At 43.3% G+C, this 22,458-nt stretch overlaps 1 protein-coding gene across 1 annotated transcript in view; it reads left to right on the plus strand.

Moving 5' to 3' along the window:
* Positions 1-20,394: 20,394 nt before the first annotated feature.
* Positions 20,395-22,458, plus strand: part of ctnnbl1 (catenin, beta like 1) — a 186,944-nt gene continuing 184,880 nt past the window's right edge. Inside the window, exon 1 of the mRNA XM_078236405.1 lies at positions 20,395-20,526. Within this exon, the coding sequence (XP_078092531.1) occupies positions 20,497-20,526 (30 nt within the window). The 5' untranslated portion in view covers positions 20,395-20,496. The remainder of the gene's footprint in view (positions 20,527-22,458) is intronic.

Raw genomic sequence — 22,458 nt, forward strand, 5'->3', positions numbered from 1 at the left:
CATGCCAAACATCACATCACTGGATTACATGTCGAGGGTCACAGCTGCTTGCTTTCCATTAAAACAGAGCCAAGGCCAAATACTCATATTTTTTTTGATAGAATTGAGTTGTCATGCAAGGACTAATCATTTGGGTAATTAAATAAATTGCTGCTGCAATCAATTCTTCTTCTTCTTCCGCCCTCTTTCTCTTTCCCTTCCCTCTCTGGTTTCATTCATTTTCTCAATTTCCTATTTCTTTCTTGTGCAATTTTGTTACATCTATCGCACAAAAGAAATATTCTCTTTGTGATCTCAGTATTGAAGAATGGTACATTTTTATACTCTTCACCTTTGTTGAGACTACCCTGACAGATGTGTTCCCTAGTAACTCAGGATGCTTACATTTTTCAAGGCCTCAGTTTGATAATCCCAAAACACTCGATAATCAATGAAGGGCTTGTGAAAATGTAATCATTCTTGCAATGCAAGGAAATGCATCATCCAGTTCATGAACAGTAAGATTCCAGAAGCAGCAATGAGGAAAATGACTAGCTAATAACTCATATAATCTCTACAGTGCAGGAGGAGGCCATTCTGCACATCGAATCTGCACCAACTCTCCAACAGAACATCTTACCCATGTCCATCCCCAACCCTATTGCTGTAATCTCACACATTTACCCTGCTAATCCCCTAATCTACACATCTTTGGAAACCAACGCACCCGGAGGAAACTCATGCAAACATGGGGAGGACATGGAAACATCACACAGACTGTCACCCAAGGCTGGAATTGAACCAGGTCCCTGGTGTTGTGAGGAAGCTCTGTGACACCGTGCCCCCCCCAATTATTGATTGAGGGAAAAATATTGGCCACTTCACCAAGAGAGCTCCCCAGCTCTTTATGCCATCATAGAATTAAAGAATATTATGGCACAGAAGGAGGCCATTCAGCCCATTGTGCCTGGGCCAATTCTTTGAAAGAGCTAATCAATTAGTCTTAGTCCTCTACAAATTTCTTTTGTTCAATTACTTATTCAATTTCTTTTTGGAAAGTACTATTGAATCTGCTTTCATCACCCTTTCAGGAACATCATATTTACTCATTGCCTAAAATAATTTCCCCGCATCTTCCCTTAACTCTTAACTTCTCTACTCTAAGGAGAACCAACTCATCTCCTCTAAACTTTCTCTGCTCTAAGAACTAACACAGCTTTTCTAGCTTCTCTGCAAAACTGAAGTCTCTCATCCTTGGTACTATTCTAGTAAATAATCTCTCCAAATGTGCGGTGTCCAGAATTTTCTACAAGAGCATGCATTTTCCAAATCCAAATATATTTCAGTATTTAAGCTGTGGGTAAGAAGGAGCCAATCAAACAAGGTTTTCTTGATTTAAACAAGAGGAAAACTTATTAACCACTAAACCCGATACACTCCACTCCAAACACACATACTCCCACTCACACACACTTATCAGAGATAAGGAGAGTCAAAGTTCAATAAAAAATAGATAGAAGAATACACAGTTAAGTGTCCTTTGATTGTCTCTGTGATGTAGATTTTTAAACATTGTAGCCAATTTTGAATTAGCTGGTTTTGTGGATGTGGTCAGATACAGAAAATGCTGCAATTATTATTGCGATCTCAATTTGCTGGGTGACTTCTTGTCGTGTTGGCTTCCAAACCTGGAAAAAGAAGCTGCAGAAGAGAAAGACCTCAGTTCTCAGCCTGTTTTCTGTGTTGAAAACGTTCTTGCAATAACTGTTTCTACAGTGCACAGAAGTGTGAAATACTTTATCCACAGTGTATTTCCAAGGGATTCTGGATGGGTCTGTCTGTGGCAGCCATTGTTTCAATATCTAGCACTTTGCATTTTAATGCCTCTCCCTTTGACAGTGATGAGTTTCGATAGGTCTCTAAATGATTGGAAATGCCTCTCTTTTCACATTCCCCTGAGGGTGATTTGTTTGTTTTTCACCTTCACCTTGGAAGGTGCCTTGCATTTCTAAGTAATTTTTTCTTTCTCATTTCAATTTGCAAAATTTCCAGTCAGTTGAAATATCTTATTTTTCTAAAATAAAGTGACCGAGTCTTGTGGCAAATTGAAGCAAGACTTATTTACTCCCATTCTTAAATCCTCTTGCGATGAAGGTCAACATCCCATTGCCTTCCTAAATTCATCCTGCACCTGCATGTTGGCTTTCAGTGACTCATGAACAAGGACACCCAGATCCCTTTGGACATCAATTCTTCCCAATCTTTCAGCATTTAAAAAAGACTCTGTACCTTTATTCCTTCCACAACAATGGATAACCTCACACTTACCCACATTACATTTCACCGACCATGTTCTTAACCACTCACTAAGCCTGTTTAAATCCCCTTGAAGCTTCTTTACATCATCCTCACAGCGCACATTCCCATCTAGTTTTGTGCAATCAGAAAACTTGAAAATATTACATTTGGTCCCCACATCCAAATCATTTAATGAGATTGTGAACAGCTGGGACTCAAGTACTGACCCTTGCATTACTCCACTAGTCACAGCCTGCCAATGCAAGAATTAACCACTTATTCTTATACTCTGTTTTCTGTCCATTAACCAATCCTCAATCCATATCAGGATATTACCACAATCCATGTGTTCCAGTATATCATCAAAAAAGGTCAGCACTGTGTACTTTCCTCCAGTCTGAAAAGAAACAATTTGCCATTACTCATTGTATGCTGTCCTTATCCAATTTTGTATCTAAGCTGCCACTACCTCTTTAATCCCATGAATATTTTGCTAACAAGTCCATATTCATAACACAACCACACTATCTGTAGTATAATAGTTTTGATGTGGAGATACCGGCGTTGGACTGGGGTGAACACAGTAAGAGTTTAACAACAACATCCACTCCATCTGACGAAGGAGCAGCGCTCCGAAAGCTAATGGTATTTGCTACCAAATAAACCTGTTGGACTTTAACCTGGTGTTGTTAAAACTCTTACTGTTTAATAGTTTAACAGATGGAATATGCTAATGTATGATGTAGATGATGGTATACAACAATTGGTCTCACTTCTCGCTATCTGAAGAGTTAGCGGGGGAAACAACCATTTCACTCGGGTGGAAGCTCCATGCTAGAGAGCTGCTGCTCAATCTGATTGGCCAGCAGCTCTCCAGTCTATGCAGCGACAATGCTGCTGTGGACAGAATATATGCAGGAGGACTTTGGAACCTAACTAAGTTCAGGTACTGGAGGCCCAGGTAACTTGAAGGAGTCCCAAGACAGGAGGAGTATCTGAAGGGGGAAGAGGCCAGAGGGACGGGGCAAAGGGGGGTGGGGGGTTGTCCACAGGCTACTGGACCTTAAAAGGGTGGGGGTTGCCTAACTTCAGAAAGGGACTTTTGATGAAGGCACCCCCCCCCCCCCCCCAACACTTTCCTGTCCGACATGTAATTTTGTTCTTTTTCAGGTTACCCCAAAAGAAGTTCAATCCTCCTACCAGCCTAGAAATTGAGGGAAATGGCCCTGAAATGGCAAATAATTGGCCCCTATTGGGGTAAAGGTGTGCTTCCTGTCCGAAATCTTGCCTGCCCCAGAAGGGTCTATTCCCTCTCAGGCGGGAATAGGCCACACCCCCTATTTTCCAGAGTGAATCCCGCTGAGGCACTCTGCAGTGCTCAGAGTATTGGAGATTTGCTCTGGCAACTACACTAAAAAAACCGGCGAGAATGACTCCCATTTTCCCACTTCGAATGTTTTTGGGAGAATCCCAGCCCTGCATACCCAAATGTTCTTCTGATTCTCACCTTCCCTGAGGCTGCAAAATGATCAGCTTTCTCAGCAATCTGACTTCAGACTTGGGCTATGATCCAAACATCCATGTTATTACATTGGCTAAAACAATTCCACACTGCACTTGATCCTTTCTCAGAAATGTAGTAAGCATTCTTCTTCCTCTTTCAATTGCATATGCCAGCTGAGATCAGGCAGACAAGCCCAGATTAGATACCAGGCCTAACTGAGGAATTAAATTGGAACCGCCTGGTTTAGGAACTCCCAAATCTGAGCCCTGCCCCTCGACCTCAAAAGTCTTGTAAGGGCTGAGGCTTTTTAGCTGAGTCTACAAGGCCATTCCGAATGCATCAAGATAATTCTAGAAGACTTATGGTGCAAGTTTATCAGGCTAACCATGGATTTTTAAAACCTTAGCCTTAAGAACCCGAACCTATATTCTTACGTGTGCCTCAGCAGGATAGTATGTTGTGAGATTTCTGCATCATTTTGGGACTACATATCCCAGAAAAGGATTTTTGTTTTTCTTCATATTCAGCTTTAAAGGTTAGATACAGCTTATAAAGTGTTAACTTCTGGGTATATGCAAACCATTTAGAATGTTGATTAGGATGGTTCCCATGTGGTGATGCCAGATTGCCATCATAGATTGTTTACTTTTGCATATTGCATTTGCTTTTAGATAATGAATTTTATTAAGGTCTGTTCTCCAGTATTTCTTGCCATTCTGAGCTTTACATTACATCTGACAGGGGGAATTTGACAATTGAACAAAGCATAATAGAGAATGCCCCCAAATAGAGGAGGGTAGAAGCATTTTGTGTGAGTATTAACTTTGACTTGGTGGTCAGCAAACCATGGCAGTTGAGGGACATTACAGTCTTTAAGTAATTTTGTCCTTCCCCCATCTCCGCACAAGACATTCTGAACACTAACACCCACATTTTCCTCCTTGCAGGAGAAGAGAGCACACACAATTTAGCAAGAAGCCAAGACCCTGTGTGGGCAGGTCCTCCAGTGATATTACCATGTGCATCCGCCTGTTCCACTTAGAAGGAGAGCTTGTTCCAGGAGGCTGTGGATGTCAGCAGCAATCTCTCACGAGAGCCTGAATCTCCTGAGGCACCGATACTCAGCATGTTGCGAGGCCTGATCCTCCGATTGGCTGGCTGACAGAAAGCAGAGGATCGGAATAAATTGATCCTTCTCTGGATTGCAACTGTAGCTAGTGGGGTGCTGCAGGGTTCAGTTCTCGGACCTCGGTTATTTACATTCTATATACATGATCTGCAAACAGAGACAGAGTGTAACGTAGCATAATTTGCGGATGATACTAAAATAGGTGGGAAAGCAGGCTGTGATGAGGAGATAAAGAGTTTTTAGCTATTGATAGGCTATGAGAATGGGCCGGAATCTAGCATATGGAGTTTAATGTAGAAAAGTGCGACGTTATCCATTTTGGTTGGGAAAACAAAAGGGCAAATTATTATTTAAATGGAAAGCAGATTTAAAGTGCATCAGTGCAGAGAAATCTGGGTGTCCTTGTGCACGAATCGCAGAAAGTGGTTACACAGATTCAGCATATAATAAGAAAAGCAAATGGAATCTTGCCATTTATTGCAAAAAAACTGTATTTTAAAAATGAAGTAGTGTTGTTACAATTGATTAAGGTGTTGGTGAAACCACACCTGGAGTATGGTGTCCAGTTTTGGTCTCCCTACTTGAGGAAGGATGTAGTGGCACTGGAGGTAGTTCAAAGGAGATTCATCAGATTGATTCCAGGGAAGAGCGAGGAGCGGTTGAATAGTTTGGGCTTGTATTCGCTGGAGTTCAAAAGAATGGGGAGGGATCTGATTGTGGTATATAAAATGCTAAAGGGGATTGATAAGGTGAACATTGAATAGATGTTCCTCCTTGTGGGACAGTCTAGAACAAGAGATCATAGGTATAGAATGAGAGGAGGTAGGTTCAAAGCTGAGATGAGGAAAAACGACCTTTCTCAGAGCATTGTGAGTCTGTGGAACTCACTGCCCAAAGTGCAGTGGAGGCAGAATCAGTCAACAAATTCATGAAAAAGATCAATATGTCTCTGATGAAAAGCGGGGATAAAGGGCAATGGGGAGGAGGCAGGGAAGTGGAGTTGAGACCAGGATAAGATCAGCCATGATCATGTAAAATGGTGGAGCAGGCTCGAAGGGCTGAATTGCCTACTCCCGCTCCTAATTCCTATGTCTATAGACTCTGTGTTCAGGGATTCCCTGCTTTCCAGTTGGATCTCCCCACTGCCCTATGGATGGGCATTTGACTGAGGAGAAAGCAGCTGGTGCTGTTGCTGCTGTTGTTGGTGCTGGTGTGTTCTTTGCTCCTGACCCTCAGCAGAACTGGAAGGTGGAGCTACATAAGCTGCTCCCATGCCCTGGTGAAGACTAACAGCAGGAAAATGCAATTGAGGGTGGGTGAAGTGAGGGACTGGTGAAATGCCTTCCAATAAGTTGGGTATCAGCTGTCAAGAAGTAAAAGCACACTCTGAGAGAGGAAGTGCTTTGAACAACAGTCTCTCAATGGCCATGGGAGGGGATCTTCAGTTGCACTGAACAAAGCTTTCCCAGCTTGGCAGCTTCATTGAACAAACTCTTCCTGCCGTGCATTTAGTTTGGTGACCCTGGCAAGTTGCAGATATATTGTGGAAAATATTGGGGATAAAGGATTCTATGGCTTTAAAGGCCTTTAATTGCTTCCCTATCAGACCAATGGGGATTCACTGCAAGGTTTGGAAGCTGCTCAAGGAAAAGCCGTAAAGGAATGAGAGGATTTTGGATTTGTGACCCGATGTCAATTTTGAGGCTTTTTCCACCCTGCATGGATGTCCATCTGATTGGGAAAACTTTGCTCAAAGTGTGAAAATGGTGCAAGAGTTGGGTATTAAGGGCTGGAACTAACTGTTTGAAAAGAGCAGTGGCAGAGACTCACAATTGGTAGGAATGATTGGTGGGAAAGGAGAACCAGTGGTTTAAAAAAAACATTGTAAACTAACTTAAAGGTATGCGCTTGGGAGACATAATTAGGGGACTTACAGGTAAGCATAATGATAAGTGAATGTAGCAATGTATAACAAAGTTCCAGCAGGGGTACGACAAGATATAAGCATGAAAAGCAGGAAGTTTTTATTTCTCGTGCATTGTGGGTATGGTGGGTGTTGCAAAGTTGAGTTTATAAAGATGTAAGGAATGTAAAGAAAATGCTAGAAGGACAAAACATTGCGTGGTCCTTTTGAAAGCTGGTTTTGTTTCAGTATTTGGAGGTCTGAAATGCAAAGTACATCCAAAGTCCCAGACTGAAACATTTATATCCAGAGCAAGGCAGCAGGGCTGGCTTGGTAACAGGCTTCAGGCATTTGAATGTTTGAATTTTGCCCAATCAATTTAAAGCAAGCACTCAGCTACTAAGAACCTATAAGATTTGAATTTGATGTTGTTGACAACAGCAGACCAATCATATTGTAGGAAAATTGATAGGTCATCACAGGTATAAAACAGAGTGGGGGGGGGGGAACAGTTGGTTAGTAACTGCCTCTCAAGTCGAGAGGGAGAGAGCAGATCTCCACCCTACCAGCTATATATACCTCTTAAAGGAACGCGCCACCTAACCAGTGAAAGGTACCAAATCAAAAAGAACTCACAGAGGGAATCCATAGAAGAACTCCAAAAGTTTCCGAAAGCCACAAAACCTAGTTGTATTTTCTGAGAGTGATGGAATTCTAGTATATTTTTGGTTAATGAATGAGTGTTGTATTTATTTGAACAGCATTCCAGTAGAATCCTATTTTATTTGATATGTTACTTGTTTAGTTAAAGTTCCCCGTTAATCAAATAAATAAATTGTTAAATGTTCATTTAAAAACAAGTGTCAGGTATATCTGTTTGTTAACCACTAAACGTTACTTAAGGATCGTTCACTTCCCACAAACTTTTAACAGATTACAAGGTGAGGTATTCCTCTTTGGGGGATTCGGCATTACATCTTAAAGGGGAACAACCTCCGCGTCGTAACAGTGGGAAAAACTCATTCAATTCTGCGATTCCCAGTATTTGGTCGATCTTTTTTTGAAATAGTCATTGTATGTGTAGTGAGTAGCTTGCAGGGCTACACAGTCAAGGCATTAATGGCAAGTCCCATCCTTTCCCTGGAAGACATTAGTAAATCAATGCATTTTTATGATGTATAAACAGAGAGAGGTGGATAAACCCAACAGATCTGGCAGTATCTGTGGAGAGAGAAACAGAGTTAGCTGCTGGGTTTTCTTGTCTTGCCCTTGGTGGGACCAGAAATTCCTGACGAAAGTCAATGGACATTTGCTGGGTTGCCAAGTTTTGTTGTCCCACCCATGATGGGTCACCTTGGGAGCGGGATCAGAAATTCCCAGCCAAGTTTCAGTCCAATATGACTCTTCTACAGAACTGAAGACAGTTAAGAATGTGATGAGTTTCATGCTGTTGAAAAAGGGGGGGTGGGATAGGTGGAGCAAAACAGAAGGTCAGGAATAGGTTAGAGAGTGGAGATATAAAATGACAAAGATATCATGGAATACAGGCAAAGGCAGTGGTAATGATATTAAAGACACAAAACTTGGGCAAGCATAGGTGCGGATCGCATAATAAAGGTGAGCACTATATGAAATAAAAATAGCAGAATGTGTGATGTAACTGGGCTAAGACCTCTCCCTCTGTATTTTTATCAAATATATAGATAATACCAAGGTTAATTTCTAAAATTTTCAAAATGGACAAAGACTGTCAAATGACTGAAGCCATGACTGGCTGTGATTTTCAAACAAAAGGAACTTTCTGGCAGTATCAGAGAAGCTGGCACCTCATTTTCTCTGTGGATACGCTAATGGCCCAGTAGGCTGCAGAAACCAAATTCAAAGGGAATTTAGACAAAAGCCATCGACATTTCATAAGCCAGTCTTGGCCATTGGAGCCATGTCATCTGCTAGAACAAAGGGTAATCCTCCTGCCAAATTCTGAATGGTTGGAACCCAGTACCCAATTTCAGGAACCCAGATAAAGGAATACACACCCTTTGTCAAAGCCAACGTGGAGGGATAAGAGTTCTGTGACTTGACCCCCACCCTCTTCCCCGGGAGAGTACTTGAGGTTGATGAAAGGGTCTGTTGTGCAAGGGAGGACTCCTGTCAAAAGAAGTGAGCATGGATGTGAAGGCAAGGGAAAAAGAGTACAACATCATGCCAAGCTCCATGCTCAGAGGTTATAATGAATATATGGCAGGAACTAGAATTTGAAGAAAGTTTTGGAATCAAAGGGAAGGGAAAAGGAGGAAGGATCCATAAGAGGTGTCAGTACCAATTAGTTGTTAAAGCTTGTGTTCAGTCACAGTTTGAAATAAATAGTTTATTCTTGAAGCATCAGATCAGACGGAGAATGAAATGGTGCTGTAAACAAGGACAGCTTTCAGATGTCAGTCAGTGCTGCTGGCAAGAGAGGTCAAGGACATACATATGACAGTGCATGTCATCGAGTGTGAATCTCAGAATGTGACAAGAAAAGCAATTCGAGGAACATTGTATGTCTGGGAGGTGCTTGTAATCCTGGGTAGATTCGAAACATGAAGGATGGAACTTCAGCTGGAATGCAGGTGGGGTAAGTTGGTGTCGGTGACAGTGACTGAGTAAGGAAATACAGCTGTGAAAGTGAGTTTTGGAAAACAACATTAACATATTTGGCTATTTTGCTTTCAGACAGTGCTCACCTTTTTTTTCATTCAAGGGATGTGGGCTTCGCCGGCTAGGCTAGCAATTGTTGCCCATCTCTAATTGCTTGATTTGGGTAAAGACAAGGGGCAGAGAATTTAAATTCTTCATGCAAAGAAGAGTGATAAAAACATAAAGTTAAAGGCTCTTTATTTGAAGCACAAAGCATTTGTAGTAAGATAGATGAACTAGTGACACAAATAGAGATAAATGAGTTTGATCTAATCACAATTACAGAGACGTGATTGTAAGGTGACCAAAGGTTGGGAAATAAATATTCCAGAGTGCTTATCGCTTTGAAAAGATAGACAGAATGGAAGGAGAAGAATCTTGGTGATAAATAATGGCAGGAGAGCAGTAGTAAGAATGAATCTCAGTTGAGAGGATCAGGAAGTAGAATTAATATGGTGATTAATAATAATGAATCAGCAAACGCTGCTGGGAGTCATTTATGGGAGTCATTCATGGCAGCTCTCCTTCCTATAACAGTTGGTATGTGTTCGTACTTTGTAGTCAAGGATGAGAATGATATCAGTAGAATTCATTGAGTTAATTTTCAGGTGTAATATGTTCAAAAATGACTGATGAGTTCAACTTGAGCAAAAAATGATCTGTTGTTGGACACAAATGCATTGTTGGTGCAGAAGATGTACTTGTGACTTTGGACTTGCAAAGCTCATCTTTCCTAGTTGCCAGTGCGACTCTGTTCTGTTCAAAGGAGGTGGAGACTTTGCTGATGAGACTGCGCCACAAAGTGATCCTGTGCAAAGTGGTGTTGAAACTCTTCATGAGACCTTCAGGGTATCCTTGGTGTGCCTTTTCTGCCTCCATGTGAACAACTTCCTTCAGTTAGGCATTCTGGCAACATTCTGGGTATGTACTCGATGAGGGAGGATCTCATTGAAACTTACAGAATGAAAGGCCTAGATAGAGTGGACGTGGGAAAGATGTTTCCATTAGTAGGTGAGACCAGGATCCGAGGACACAGCCTCAGAATAAAGGTACGACCCTTGAGAACCAAGATGAGGAGGAATTTCTTCAGCCAGGGGGTGGTGAATTTATGGAATTAATTGCTACAGAAGGCTGTGGAAGCCAGGTCATTGAGTATATTTAATACAAAGATAGATAGGTTCTTGATTGGTAAGGAGATCAAAGGTTTCGGAAAAAAGTCAGGAGAATGAGGTTGAGAAACTTATCAGCCATGATTGAATGGTGGAGCAGGCTAGCTGGGCCGAAAGGCCTAATTTTTCTCCTGTACGTTATGGTCTTATGCCCTGCTCATCGTATCTGAGCTAATTTTCAGCAGAATGTGAATGCTATATATGTCAGTCAGGGAGAGAAAGTCTTGTTTTGCCATCTGATCAGTCTCCACAAGAGGGGCTGGATTTTTAAGTGCCCTTATTAGGCATGTTTTTGGGGGGTAGGGAAAATAGGGCAGGTAGGTGCCCACCATCCACCCCCCCTAACATGGCAAGTAGGGGAGTACCAAAATCAGCAGCCCAACTATTACATTTAAATAAATAATCAGGGGTCAATTGAGCTTGCTAAAAAGCCAATTGACCCCAGTAATATGCTTTCCATGGTATAATACAGTTGGTGTGGGCAGTTGAGTTGCAGTAGGTTGGTTGTCTTTTTTTGGTGTAGGAAGGAAGTGGGGTACTATCTTTGTGGCTTGCCTTTGAGCATCAGGGGGGTATTCCCCTAACATACTGCCCTCCCTTTCTTCCCAACCACCTGCTCTCTAAAACCAACTAACCCACCCCTTTACCCCCTTTCCCCAAGCTGCCCAAACCCTCCCCACCAATACCCCAGACTTACCTTGCTCCAGGATCTATGGGCTTTCTTCTTGGGACTGGGTGGCACAGTGGTTAGCACTGCTGCCTCACAGCTCCAGGGACCTGGGTTTGATTCCCAGCTTGGGTCACTATCTGTGTGGAGTTTGCACATTCTCCCAGTGTCTGCGTGGGTTTCCTCCAGGTGCTCCGGTTTCCTCCCACAGTCCAAAGATGTGCAGGTTAGGTTGATTGGACATGCTAAATTGACCCTTAGTGTCCCAGGATATGTAGGTTAGAGGGGTTTGCGGGGTAAATATGTGGGATTACGGGTATAGGGCCTGGGTGGGATTGTTGTCGGTGCAGACTCAATGGGCCAAATGGCCTCCTTCTGCACTGTAGGGATTCTATGATTCTATAACTGGTTTCAGCCGCAGCAGGACCCACTATTACACTCTTGGTGCTGCTGGAGATGCTGGCCAGTCCAATTGGCCAACAGCTCCTAAGGGTGGAGCTTCCTTCCCAGTGAGGGATGGAAGTCTGCCTGCAGCACATTGTGGCTGTTAAGCAGGTTGGCGTGGAGCAAGTCGACTCCACACCAACTTGGGGCAACTCTGTTATTTAGGGAAGAAGGAGGAATTTCTGGATACTTTTTAGAATATAGTCACACCCCACAGAAAACACACATGAAAGGAAGTATGTGAATGAGAGGGAGTTGGGTAGTGGAGATTTAGGAGATTGAAATGGTGACCCCGTATAAGCAGGACTGTCCAAAAGATACTTGCTACCTGTGAGGACAAAGAGAAAGACTGTAGGCAAGATAGCCACAATGCAGACCAAAGCACTTTGGCTGTCTGGGGGCAAAGGATGAGCAGAACAGAAATGTAATAGGTAATAATAGGGGACATTACAATTAGGGGATAGATAGTATCCACTGCAGACATAAATAAGCATATTGAAGGGTGAGTTGTCTACCCAGTGCTGGAGTAATGGACATCTCATAATAGCTGGAGAGAAACTTTGAAAGGGAATGAGTAAATTCAGTTCTTGTGGTCTAGGTTGGAACAAATGACATAGGTGGGAACAAAGAGGTGGTGTGCTGGAAGAGTATCAAGAGTTAGGCTCTTAGCACAACCCCAAGAGTAATAATTTCCACTTTATGGCCTGAGTCACATGGAAATTGGAATAAGAGCAGACAGATTAGGAGAAATAACGTGTGGTTAAAGGGCTGGTGTAGAGAAAAGGGGTTCCTTTTCGTGGAACACTGGCACCAGTTCTGGGTGTAGAAGGAAACCAATCGGATGGGTTTCAAGGGTAGAGAGCGAGTTGACAGAAGCTTTAAATTAGTAGTTGGGGGAGAGATCTACAAGAAATATATGCAGCCTAAATGTAAACAAGCAGGGCAGAGTGCATGGCAAACAGCAAGGCAATGAAAGACATTGACGGCAAGGGAATAAAAATGGGTACAGGAGTCTAGAATAGATTCGACATAAAATGAGAGGAAATCTTATTGAAATGAGTTCACATGTCTGTACAGCAATGCACACAGTATACACATAAAAAAGAAGAGGCAATCATGGGCCAGATTCTCCAAACTCACCCGCAACTGGGATCCTCTGGTCTCATTGCCAACAGCGGTGGGGCGTGAACAGTTGGAGAATTCTAGCCCGTGTATCGAGGAGGGACCAGAGGTAGAGTAGTTGTACTTATTCAGGATATCATAATGCCAGTAGAAAAAAAAGGGCACAGCTATCAGCAAGACAAAAATAGAATCCACATGGATAGAGTTTAAAGATTATAAAGGATCAGTCACATGAATTGTTGGGTGTCTATAGATTGGGAAGGGAGATGGAGGACAAAAAATACAGATAAATTAACAAACTGAATAAAACAAACAAAAGAATAATAATCATGGGGGATTTCAGTTGCCATGATATTAATTTTGCAGGGAATAAGATAATGACTCTGACAATATTTACAGGACTACTTTCTAGCCCAATATGTAAAATACCCAACAAGGAAAGATTTGCATCTAATAATGGGGAATGAACCACAGCAGATAAGAGAAGTAGAAGTAAGGGAACATCTAGGCAAGAGTGACCATAATATAATATGCTTTGAAAGAACAGACATATGACAAATGTTCAGGTTAATAGATTGGAGAATAGATAACTTGGCGAGGCTGAGAATAGAACTTGGGAAAATTAAATGGAGAACCAGGTTGGCAAACAACCCTGTAAAACAATAATGGGAAACATTTAAGTGCGTTCAACAGAACACAGGAAAGTATATTCCACTAAAAGGAAAAATTAAACTAAAAAATTGTGGGTCTTATTGGATGAATAAGGATACAAGGGAACAACTGGAAGTCAGGAAAGAAACATACGTAAGGTACATAGGCAGCAGAAGAGTGTGAAATAAGAGCGAACACGGACAGATTAGACGAGAAGTTAAAAAACAATTAGGAATGCAAAGAGGAACTATGAAATTAAATTATCAAGGGACATAAAAGAAAATAGTAAAATATTTTACAGGCAGATCAATAAAAATGGAAGGCTATGAAGGGAATAGGACTATTAAGAGATAGACAGGAAAATTTCACAGGTAACGAACAATAAGAAATGGCAGATATATTAAATAATTATTTTGCTTGGGAATTTGCCAGGGAGATAAACATAAACGATGAGGCAAGCAAAGAGATATATGCATGTAGAAACAAAACAGGAGATGTATTGAATAAAGTAATCAAGCTCAAAAATGAAAAAGCACCTGGGGTGGTTGCATCCAAGCATTTTGAAATAATCTAGGGAAAATATAACAGTGGCATTACAACACATATTTCATAATTTGCTGAGAAAGGTGTCGTAACGCGGGACTGACTGATAGGCCATAAAGTCCCTGGATTTTAGAATGGGGATAGAACATGTCCAGGGAATTATAGACCAGTTAAGCCTAGCATCAATGATAGGCATGGAATTCCTACCAAAGAAGAGGGTAGAGGGACACAGAGCAATGAGAAATTGAATCTTTCTTGAGCAACTTTACCTTTTGAGGAGGTAACAAGGAGAGTAGCGGACAATGGTAATGCTCCATAATAGAATGTGGAGTGAGGGGACAAGTAGTTAGGGGACAAGTGACAGAATAGATTGCTAGCTGGCTTCAAGACGAAAAGGAGAATGTGTAAAGTGTAGTTATTTAGAGTGGTGGAAGGTGGGAAATATTGTTCAACAAATATTTGTGCTGGAACCACTGCTATTCACAATTTGAACTAACAACTTGGACTTGAGTAAAGAATGCAATTTGCAGGTGACACCAAATTGTGGAGGAAAGTTAATATTGAAGAATTGCCAACCAATTACAGGAGGACATTGACAGAATGGGCAAATAATTCAAGGATCAGTGTAAACAATGTTATTTAACATATAAAGATTAATAATATCATTTTTATATGGTTGTTCCACCATATTACTTGAAGTGGCAAGCAATTAACACAATGGCTGTGATCCTACCATTTCACCCCACCCATCGACCAGCGGGTGAGCTGGTAAGATCGCGCGAGAGCCTGATTTCTCGTCTCTTGTGATCTTATTGGCATTGGATATCCAGCAAGATCAGCGAGGCTGATTGTAATATTCAATGTCATGTTAATGTGGATTTAAATATTACAAGTGACCCCAAGATGGAAATTCTGGGCTCATGTGTCTATGCTGTCTCGCTGGTGAAGGTCCTCACTGGTGAGGATCACGTATGATTCCCATCAACATGTACCTGTCACAATGGCCTCACCAGTAAGACTGGAGACTATTGAGGTCCCCCAGCTGGTCAGGGCTGGAGGTTCCCCTTGGCCAGTGCCAGCCTGTTCTCCCTGCCACTGCCCACTAGGCATCCTGGCACTGCCAGCCTGGCACTTGGGCAGTGCCCACTGGGCACCAGGCAGTGCAAAAGGGGCGGAGCCTGAGGGGGATGGAGCCAACGGGGAGGGGCATGGCCTGAAAAGGGTGGGCAAATTGGGGCAGGCAGACACATGCTGCATGCTCTGCAATAGCAATTGGGCGGGAGGACCTGGACACTCTTCAACCAGCGATCCTCCGGTCCATGTGTGGGAGTTTCATCCATTGTGACCCGTGATGGCAGGTTGGCGGGGGGGGGGGGGGGGGGGGGGGGGGGATTGGGGGGGGGAGTGGTGTTGGGAGGTGGGGGGGTGTGGTGGGGGGGGGGTGTTGGGAGGGGGGGGCAATTAGCCCATGCGAAGGTGGGCAGATCGGATGGCCCATGCAGGGGCACAATCGGTCCGTGGGGGGTGGGGTTAGAGGGGGAATCGGCAGCGGAAGCTGCAGTAACTGGGGGGAGGAATTGGCCGCAGAGGTCATGTATAGATGGGGGAGGCAGTAAATGAATGAGCATGCACAATGGTGTCCTCTGCTGCTATCTGCCTGCTTTTGGTGACTTAGGCCCCCTCCCCTGCTGGCAGAAAACAGATTTGGCTTCATTTTTGACAGTTTGAGGTAAATTTCCATTTTGGTGAGGCCACATGTAGAATACTTTGTGCAGTTTTGGTCTCCTTTTCTGAGGAAAGATGTTCTTGCTCAGTTGGGCCAGTGGGCTGACGAATGGCAGATGGAGTTTAATTTAGACAAATGCGAGGTGATGCATTTTGGTAGATTGAACCAGGGCAGAACTTACTCAGTTAATGGTAGGGCGTTGGGGAGAGTTACAGAACAAAGAGATCCAGGGGTACATGTTCATAGCTCCTTGAAAGTGTGGTGAAGAAGGCATTCGGCATGCTTGGTTTCATTGGTCAGAACATTGAATACAGGAGTTGGGACGTCTTGTTGAAGTTGTACAAGACATTGATAAGACCACACTTGGAATACTGTGTGCAATTCTGGTCACCCTATTATAGAAAGGATATTATTAAACTAGAAAGAGTGCAGAAAAGATTTACTATGATGCTACCGGGACTTGATGGATTGAGTTATAAGGAGAGGCTGAATAGACTGGGACTTTTTTCTCTGGAGCGTAGGAGGCTGAGGGGTGATCTTATAGAGGTCTATAAAATATTGAGGGGCATAGACAAGGTAGATAGTCAATATCTTTTCCCAAAGGTAGGGGAGTCTAAAACTAGAGGGCATAGGTTTAAGGTGAGAGGGGAGAGATACAAAGTGTCCAGAGGGGCAATGTTTTCACACGGAAGGTGGTAAGTGTCTGGAACAAGCTGCCAGAGGTAGTAGTAGAAGTGAGAACAATTTTATCTTTTAAAAAGCATTTAGATAGTTACATGGGTACGATGAGTAGAGAGGGATATGGGCCAAATGCGGGCAATTGGGATTAGCTTAGGGGTTTTTAAAAAAAAGGGCAGCATGGACAAGTTGGGCTGAAGGGCCTGTTTCCATGCTGTAAACCTCTATGATTCTATGACTAGACAGGGTAGATGCAGGGAGAATGCTCCCGATGGTGGGGGAGTCACAGTCTGAGGATTCGGGATAGACCATTTAGAACAGAGATGAGGAAACATTTCTTCATCCAAAGAGTGGTGAGTCTGTGGTATTCACTACCCAGTAGTTGATGCCAAAATATTAAATGTATTCAAGAGGTGGCTCGATATAGCACTTGGGGCGAATGGGATCAAAGGTTATGGGCAGAAAGCAGGACTAGGCTTTTGAATTGGACAATTAGCCATGATCGTGATGAATGGTGGAGCAGTCTCAAGGGGCCAAATCTCCTCCTCCTGCTCCTATCTTCTATGTTTCTATGTTTAACTCGCCCAAACAAAGAGTTTTATCCGCCAGCAGGGGAAGGGGCCTAAGCTCACCAAAAACCAGCAGATAGCAGCAGAGGATGCCACTGCGCATGCTCATTAGGCACTTCAAATTTTTTTTGGTAAGATCGCCTCTAATCTCTCCACAAAGTCCCATTCAAGCTTTTCAGATGTGCTTTCTTCCATGCATTATCTTTACAACAAATGGCCTTCCAACGCTCCCAAGTGTCCCAATTTTTTGAGGTAAGTCGCATTCCCACACTATTCAATGACCTCGGTTGCACCCACATAAAACAGCAAGAATAATGATGACTTTTTATCAGAACGCTCTTTGCAGAGGAAATGGATTGTATTAATTGCTTGCCCTTTAAAATCATACCATTGGACAGGTGTATAAAAAGAATACTGTTCTGTGAAAGATCATCAACTTGAAAAATTGGACTGAATGTTAGAGCTCACTGGATACGTTTGTGGGGGGGGAAGGGCATATACATCAAATATGACAGCTGTCCCCGACTACTTGTCCCTTCACTCCACATTCTATTATGGGGCATTACCATTGTCCACTACACTCCTTGCTACCTCCTCAAAAAATTCAAGAAATTTGCTCAAGAAAGATGCAATTTCTCATTGCTCTATGTCACTCTACCCTCTTCTTTGGTAGCCCACCCACACCCTGCCCCTCCTGGACCCATTTACCATAAAAAAATAAGCAGGTGGGCATCAAAATCAGCAGTCCGCTCTCCATTTTTAAAAAATGCAATTAACACACAGTTTAGTTTGTTAACAAATCAGTTGACTTGAATGTTATGCTATCCTCACTATAATACAGCTGGTGTGGGCAGGCAGGTGGCAGGCACTGCCAACCAAATAAACTTACCAATAGACACAACCCTTAAACTGACTAATCAGCCTGGACAGATTAAAAACTGTACTATTATACATTCCAACATTGTACAAGGCAAAATGGGTTGACAATGAACCATGCTAGGGTCCACTTTGTCTTCACCTCCAACCCACCAGCTTCAACATTCTATAATCCTCCTCTGCTACCTCCAATGTGATGCCACCACTAAATACATCTTCTCCTTTTCAGTGTTCTGAAAGGACTTTCCCTCGTTCTGGTGCACTCCTCCATCTCACCCAACAGCACTTTTCCATGCAAGGGTATGAAATGCCAGCCATTCTATTTCTGCCTTCTCACAATCAAGGACCAAAAAATGTCTTCCAACTGAAACAATACTTGTACTTTTGTCAATTTTATATACTGGCCAGAATTTTACCGCCCTGCCCGCAAGGAAATTGGAGTGGACAAGGAGAGGATAATGGGAAGGCCCGTTGCAGATCCTTGGGCAGGATTTTATGGTTTCAGGTCTTGCGAGGCCGTAAAATCCCACCAACTGTGTGATGCGGCCTTTCTCTACTTTGGGAAAACCAATGTCGATCGGTTGATCACTTTGCTGAACACCCCCAATCCCCCTCTAGCCCTGACACCTCTGCCATTAGCCTGCTGCACTGCTCCAAGGAAGAACAAAGAAAATTACATCAAAGGAACAGGCGCTTCAACCATGCACCGACCATGCTGCCCAACTGAACTAAAACCCCCTACCCTTCCGGAGACCATATCCCTCTATTCCCATCCTATTCATGTATTTGTCAAGATGCCCCTTAAAAGTCACTATCGTATCTGTTTTCACTACCTCCCCTGGAAATGAGTTCAAGGCACTCACCACCCTCTGGGTAAAAACTTGCCTGGTACATCTCCTTTCAACCTTGTCCTTTGCACCTTAAAGCTATACCCTCTGGTAATTGACTCTTCCACCCTGTTAAAAAGCTTTTGACTATCCAACACTGTCCATGCCCCTCATAATTTTGTAGACTTCTATCAGGTCGCCCCTCAACCTCTGTTGTTCCAGTGAGAACAAACCAAGTTTCTCCAACCTCTCCTCATAGCTAATGCCCTCCATACCAGGCAACATCCTGGTAAATCTTTTCTGTACCCTCTCCAAAGCCCCCACACTCTTCCGGTACTGTGGCGGCCAGATTTGAGCACAGTATTCCAAGTGCGGCCTAACTAAGGTTCTATAAAGCTGCAACATGACTTGAGAATTTTTAAACTCAATGCCCCAGCCGATGAAGGCAAGCATGCCATATGTCTTCTTAACTACCTTCTTTCTCCACCTACGCTGCCACTTTCAGTGACCTGTGTACCTGTACACCCAGATCCCTCTGCCTATCAATACTGGGAGTATTGCCATTTACTGTATATTTACCATTAGGTCTTCCTAAAATGATTACCTCACATTTGTCTGGATTAAACTCTATCTGCCATTTCTTCGCCCAAGTCTCCAACTGATCTATATCCTGTTGTATCCTCTGACGGTCCTCATGGCTACCTGCAATTCCACCAACCTTTGTGTCATCTGCAAACTTACTAATCAAACCATTGACATTTTCCTCCAAATCATTTATATATATATATATATATAACAAAGGTCCCAGCACTGATCCCTGAGAGATGCTACTAGTCACAGCCCTCCATTCAGAAATGCATCCTTCCACTGTTGCCCTGTCTTCTATGGACCGAGCCAGTTCTGTATCCATCTTGCCAGCTCACCTCTGATCCCGTGCAACTTCACCTTCTGTACCAGTCTGCCATGAGGGACCTTGTCAAAGGCCTCGAAGAACAGCCCTCAACTTTCAATTAGTCACTTTACATCTTTTAAACAGCATGGGCTTCTCTTAAATAAACTTTTGGCAATTATTCTGCTATTCCTTTTTACATCCCTTTTAGGTCCTTTTGTTTCTGGGACGGCACGGTTGTACAGTGCTTAGCACTGCCAGGGACCCGGTTTTGATTCCCAGCTTGGGTCACTGTCTGTGTGAAGTTTGCACATTCTCCCCGTGTCTGCGTGGGTTTCCTCCGGGTGCTCTGGTTTCCTCCCACAGTCCAAAAATGTGCAGGTTAGGTGGGTCGGCCGTGATAAATTCTTCCTCAGTGTACCCAAACAGATGCTGGAGTGTAGTGACTTGAGGATTTTCACAATAACTTCACCGCAGTTTTAATATAAGCCTACTTGTGATACTAATAAATAAATATTAACTATTTTTTGTCTCCACAGTTAGTATCCCATTTACTGAGGTTTTCTATTTTGTTTTTCATTATGGATTATTATTTGTTTGAAGAGATCTGCCTTTCCAAAGTGATATCAAAGGACTTTCATCATTAAAGAAGCTTCCACAACCCTGAGCTCCTTTCTCACTGATGACTCCTCCCTGCACTTCTGGCTTGTGCGACCTCGGTCAGCGTTTACGACAGTTCCGCACATACGGCAGTGTGGCTGGGACTGTCCCTGCTTTACGGCAGTGTGGCTGCGATCTCCCACCGATCTGAGAGTTTCTGCTTCTCTTGGTAACGGCGGTGATATGGATGTGGGAGAGTTACTCAATTATCAGGTGAGGCGGCGGTGGCGGCTCCTCCTCTCGGTTTCCGTCTCAACCGGCTCGGGTGGCCTGCTTTCTCCTCGGTCCCTGAGAGTGGGGGACGGGACGGTAGTCTAAGCTAGGCCGCAGAGCCTGGGCCTCGAGTGGAGGCTGCGTTGCTAACAGAGCAAGAGGCGGACCCACGCAACCTCCCTCATTCGGGTTCACATCTGAGTATTATTCCAGAGATGGTCATCCTGAACAAACCAGCTCCCACAACAATATTATATCCGTCAGTCGCAGTTTAGGACTTTCCATAACTAAAGTGTTTTAAACTCTGAAGGTGCTTTTAATCTCATTTGAGAATGTGAACTCCTCTGAAACAACTCGCTCTCCACAACGTGTCAAGGTGCTTTTTCACGACCAAACAGGGATTAGACGAGCAGAGGAAGGCGACGGGGAAATGTTAGAGACCTTTGAAGGAGGGGTGAGATGGGATGGAGCAAAGTGGGAGTTTAAGAGAATTTCAGAAAGATCCAAAAGATTTGACGCTGTTGGTTGAACGGAGGGAGGAGAGAACGCATCCTGACGTGAGCAGGATGTAGGGTGGAGGAAGATCACGAAGGGGTTCATAAGGAGGACACAGAAGGATTGCTGAGACAGAGATGAAGAGTGGACATGGCTTAGAATGGGTTGGCGTGTGGGCAATTTTGGACAAGTTAGCTTTGTTGTAAGGTTGAAAAACTTGCAAGGAGGGTACTTGAGATGTTAAGCGTAGAGGATACAGGTATTGATGACGATTTCTAGAAGGACGAGTTAGGAATCTAGGTGGTTGATGATTTGGAAGTAGAATAAGGTGTGATCTTGTTAAACTCCATGCGGGCTTGAACCTCAGTTCAGAGTTGTGGAAGATATTGAATTTGCACACTGGATTCTTCATATGGAAGCAAGAATAGGCTGGGATTAATTAGTGTGTGCAACATCGTGGTGAGAACTGACTGAAATGGCTTTTAAACTTAATGTTATGAGGGAGCTCTAGCTCAACTTTGACTTGATGATGGGCGGAGGGTAAGAGAGCACAGTAACTGTCCAGTTTTGGGCACCACATTTCAGGAAGGATGTGAAAGCTTTGGATCAAACACACACAAATGACCGACTAATGGTTCCAGACATGCGTGACAACAATTATGTGGTCAGAGTGCTGAAGCTGGGCTTGTTTTCCTTGGAGTAGAGACAGTTAAGAGAAGATTTGATAGATACTTAAAATTGTGAAAGGTTCTGAAGAAAGTAATTAGGGAAGTTGTTCTGAAGAAAGTAATTAGGGAATGGTCAAAGATTGATAACCAGAGGGCACAGACTTAAGGTGATTAGTTTTTAAAACTTGCAAAAGATGTGTATGTCACTGGCTAGACCACCATTTGTTGCCCGTTCCCAAATGCCCTTCAAAATGCCAAAAGAGCCATAGGTGACATAAGGAGGAATGATTTTTCACAATGAGTGTTTAGGATTTGCAGTGTATTGTTGAATAGTTCTCTGGAATTTTTCTAAACCTCTCTAACTGTCTTCCCTCGCTGTCCTCCTTTTAGCTGCTCCTTAAAACATTTTTCTGACCACGTTTTGATTGTCTGGCAAAACTTTGCAGTCTTGCCATATGGAGTCATGATCTGTAGTGGATAATTAAAATAACTAATTGGAGGAGGAGGCTCCACAAATATTCCTCTTCTCAATGACGATAGGACCCAGCACAAATGGCCTTGAGTGACTTTGTGTGGAGATTGCATGTTCTCCCCATATCTGTGGGGTTTTCTCTGGGTGCTCAGGTTTCCTCCCATAGTCCAAAGATGGGCAGGTTAGGTTCATAGAATCCCTACAGTGCAGAAGGAGACCATTCAGCCCATCGAGTCTGCACTGGCACCAATCCCACCCAGGCCCTTTCAACTACTTACCCTGCTAATCCCTCTAACC

This window comes from Mustelus asterias, chromosome 20 (assembly GCF_964213995.1).
Source record: "Mustelus asterias chromosome 20, sMusAst1.hap1.1, whole genome shotgun sequence".
Lineage (NCBI taxonomy): Eukaryota > Metazoa > Chordata > Chondrichthyes > Carcharhiniformes > Triakidae > Mustelus > Mustelus asterias.